The sequence below is a fragment of the Penaeus chinensis genome, chromosome 2, assembly GCF_019202785.1.
Source record: "Penaeus chinensis breed Huanghai No. 1 chromosome 2, ASM1920278v2, whole genome shotgun sequence".
NCBI lineage: Eukaryota > Metazoa > Arthropoda > Malacostraca > Decapoda > Penaeidae > Penaeus > Penaeus chinensis.
This window is the reverse complement of record NC_061820.1, coordinates 3,066,460-3,069,175: the sequence shown is the minus strand read 5'-3', so window position 1 is coordinate 3,069,175 and position 2,716 is coordinate 3,066,460. Positions and strand designations below refer to the sequence as shown.

Genomic DNA, 2,716 nt, shown 5'->3' with positions numbered 1-2,716 from the left:
CCACACACACACACACCCACCCACCCACACCCACATCCACCCCCCCCCCCCACACACACACACACCCACCCACCTACCCACCCACACACCACACACACCCACATCCACCCACCCACAAACCCCCCCTCCCACCCACCCACAAACCCATCACCCACCCCCCCCCACCACCCACACACACACAATCGCCTCGACACCAGTTCGACTTACCTTTTTGCCGTCGAGTTCGTGTGCCGCGAGAGCCAACACCTTGTCCACGCTCGACGGGTCACTGAAGGTAACAAACCCGAAACCCCTGGAGGAAGGAAGAGAAAAAAGAAATTAATACTCAGGTAAATTAGCTGTAGATACGGATGAATGTAAATAAGGGGAATGTTGATTGTTGTGAATATAAGTATAATAGTCTATGGATATAAGTAAAATAGTCTATGGATGTAAGTAAAATAGTCTATGGATATAAGTAAAATAGTCTATGCATATAAGTAAAATAGTCTATGGATATAAGTAAAATAGTCTATGAATATAAGTAAAATAATTTATGAATATAAGTAAGGTTATGACTTAGAATTTAAGTAGAATTTTAAAAATAAACCTGAAAATATTTTGTTATGAATATAGATAAAGGTCATATATATTGTTATGAATATAAGGAAAGGGATTATTGATTCTTATTAATATAGATAAAGGAGATATTGATAAATATAAATAAAGAAATGTGAAGCAACATAAATAAATAAAACGTTGATAGCGGTGCCACTCCGCCGTTGAACCTTTCTCGTTAATAAAAACAAACAAAAAACACTAATGATTAACATATATGAAAAAGAAAAAGGAAAAAAAAATACAAAAACCGAATTACAACTTTCTGCAACGCGAAAAGTTCACTTCCAATACCGCCTCTGCCACATTTCAATGAGCGAGCTGCAAATGCAAAGGCCTCCGCATCTCCCTCCCTTTCCACGCCATTCCCTTTCCTCTCTCTATCTCATCTTCCTCCATCTCCCCTCCTCCCCTCTCCGTTCCCTCACCTCCTCCCCTCCCCTTATCCCATCTCTTCTTCCCTCCCTTCCCCTCTCCCCCCCCCCCCCATTCTCCTCTATCAACGTTCATACGCACTGAAAGAGGCCGACGGGGGAAGAGAGAGAGGGGAAGAGGGGAGAGAGGGAGAGGGGGGGGGGGGGTGGAAGCTGCTTCTTTTATAACACCTCAAAACCTCAGGATTCTGAAGACTCATCTCGCACCATCTCAATCATCGATCTGCGGCGCCTCGATTACTCATTATGATGTCGTCCTCGTATCTTTCTCGATCTTTTTTTTTTCTTTTTCATTTCTTCTTCGTTATCTTTCTCTCTCTCTCTCTCTCTCTTTCTCTTTTTACTCCATCTCTCCATGTCTTCCTTCTCTCTCTCTCTCTCTCTCTCTCTCTCTCTCTCTCTCTCTCTCTCTCTCTCTCTCTCTCTCTCTCTCTCTCTCTCTCTCTCTCTTTCCACGCGTTATCCCTCTTTCTTGCCTTACTTGCAAGAATATCAGAACCCTCGGCACCCCCCCCCCCCCCCTCTTTTGTTTCCTTCCTCCTCTCCTCCACTCCTTTTTCTTTTCGCTTCTTCTCTTTTCCCTCCTCCTTCCTCCTCTTCCTCCTCCCCGCATTCGTTTCCATCCTTCTCTCCGCTCCCCATTCTTCTTCTTCTTCTTCTTCTTCTTCTTCTTCTTCTTCTTCTTCTTCTCCTCTCCTCCTCCTCCTCCTCCTCCTCCTCCTCCTCCTCCTCCTCCTCCTCCTCCTCCTCCTCCTCCTCCTCCTCCTCCTCCTCCTCCCCTCCCACCCTCCTTCATCCCTCCTTCTTCACCCTTCATCACCCTACTCTCCTCCCCCCCTTCGCCCCCACCAACACCCCTTCGCCCCCATGACCCCCACAATAGAACAGGTCCGCGGGGGCAGAGCACGCCAGCGACCTCGGCCATAATCAATGTCCCAAACAAAGGTCACACACACTATCACTGTGCCACAACACGCGACAGACGCTGTGACCTAAACCATCGATCAGGAGGAAGAAAGGTCAGGCTATTCATCAAGGGACATTTCCCCTTCCCTCTCCTACCTACCTCCTCCCCTCTTTGCCACCCCTCTCTCCTCCTCTCCTCTTCTCTTCTTTTCTCCGTTCTCCGCTCGCTCGGTTTCGTTTTTCATTTTCTTTCTGTCACTTTTTTTTTCTTCTCTCTCTCTCAATTTCTGTTTTTATTTATATTTATTTCTCTCTCTCTCTCTCTCTCTCTCTCTCTCTCTCTCTCTCTCTCTCTCTCTCTCTCTCTCTCTCTCTCTCTCTCTCTCCTTTTCCTTCTCCCTCTCCCTCCCTCTTTCTCTCTCTCTCTCTCTCTCTCCCTCTCCTCCTCCTCTCTCTCCCTTTGCTTTTAGCCTTCCCTCCCCTTTCCGCTTCCGTTGTGTTCTCATTTCCCCTCCTAAACTACTGCCCCCCCCCCCCCCTCTTGCCCCTTCTACTCTTTACGTCTTATCATCTTATGCTTTTATCTGTTCATGCTTTCCTCGTTCGTCATACTTCTCAAATACATCAAGTTAAAATGTAACAGTTCCTTCCTTCCAAAACTACCTACACACCTACTTACTTACCTACTTACCTACCTACCTAACTACTTACCACCTTCACTCCCTCCCTCCCTCCCTCCCTCCCCAACCCCCACTAACCCCCACTAACCCCATCTCAAC

The 2,716-nt window shown here is 46.9% G+C and overlaps 1 protein-coding gene across 1 annotated transcript in view; it reads right to left on the bottom strand.

Moving 5' to 3' along the window:
* The window catches only part of LOC125031157 (RNA-binding protein Musashi homolog Rbp6-like), a gene marked incomplete in the record, with an annotated part of 674,840 nt that overhangs the window by 437,540 nt on the left and 234,584 nt on the right, over positions 1-2,716 (bottom strand). Inside the window, 1 exon segment of the mRNA XM_047621710.1 lies at positions 208-292. Within this exon segment, the coding sequence (XP_047477666.1) occupies positions 208-292 (85 nt within the window).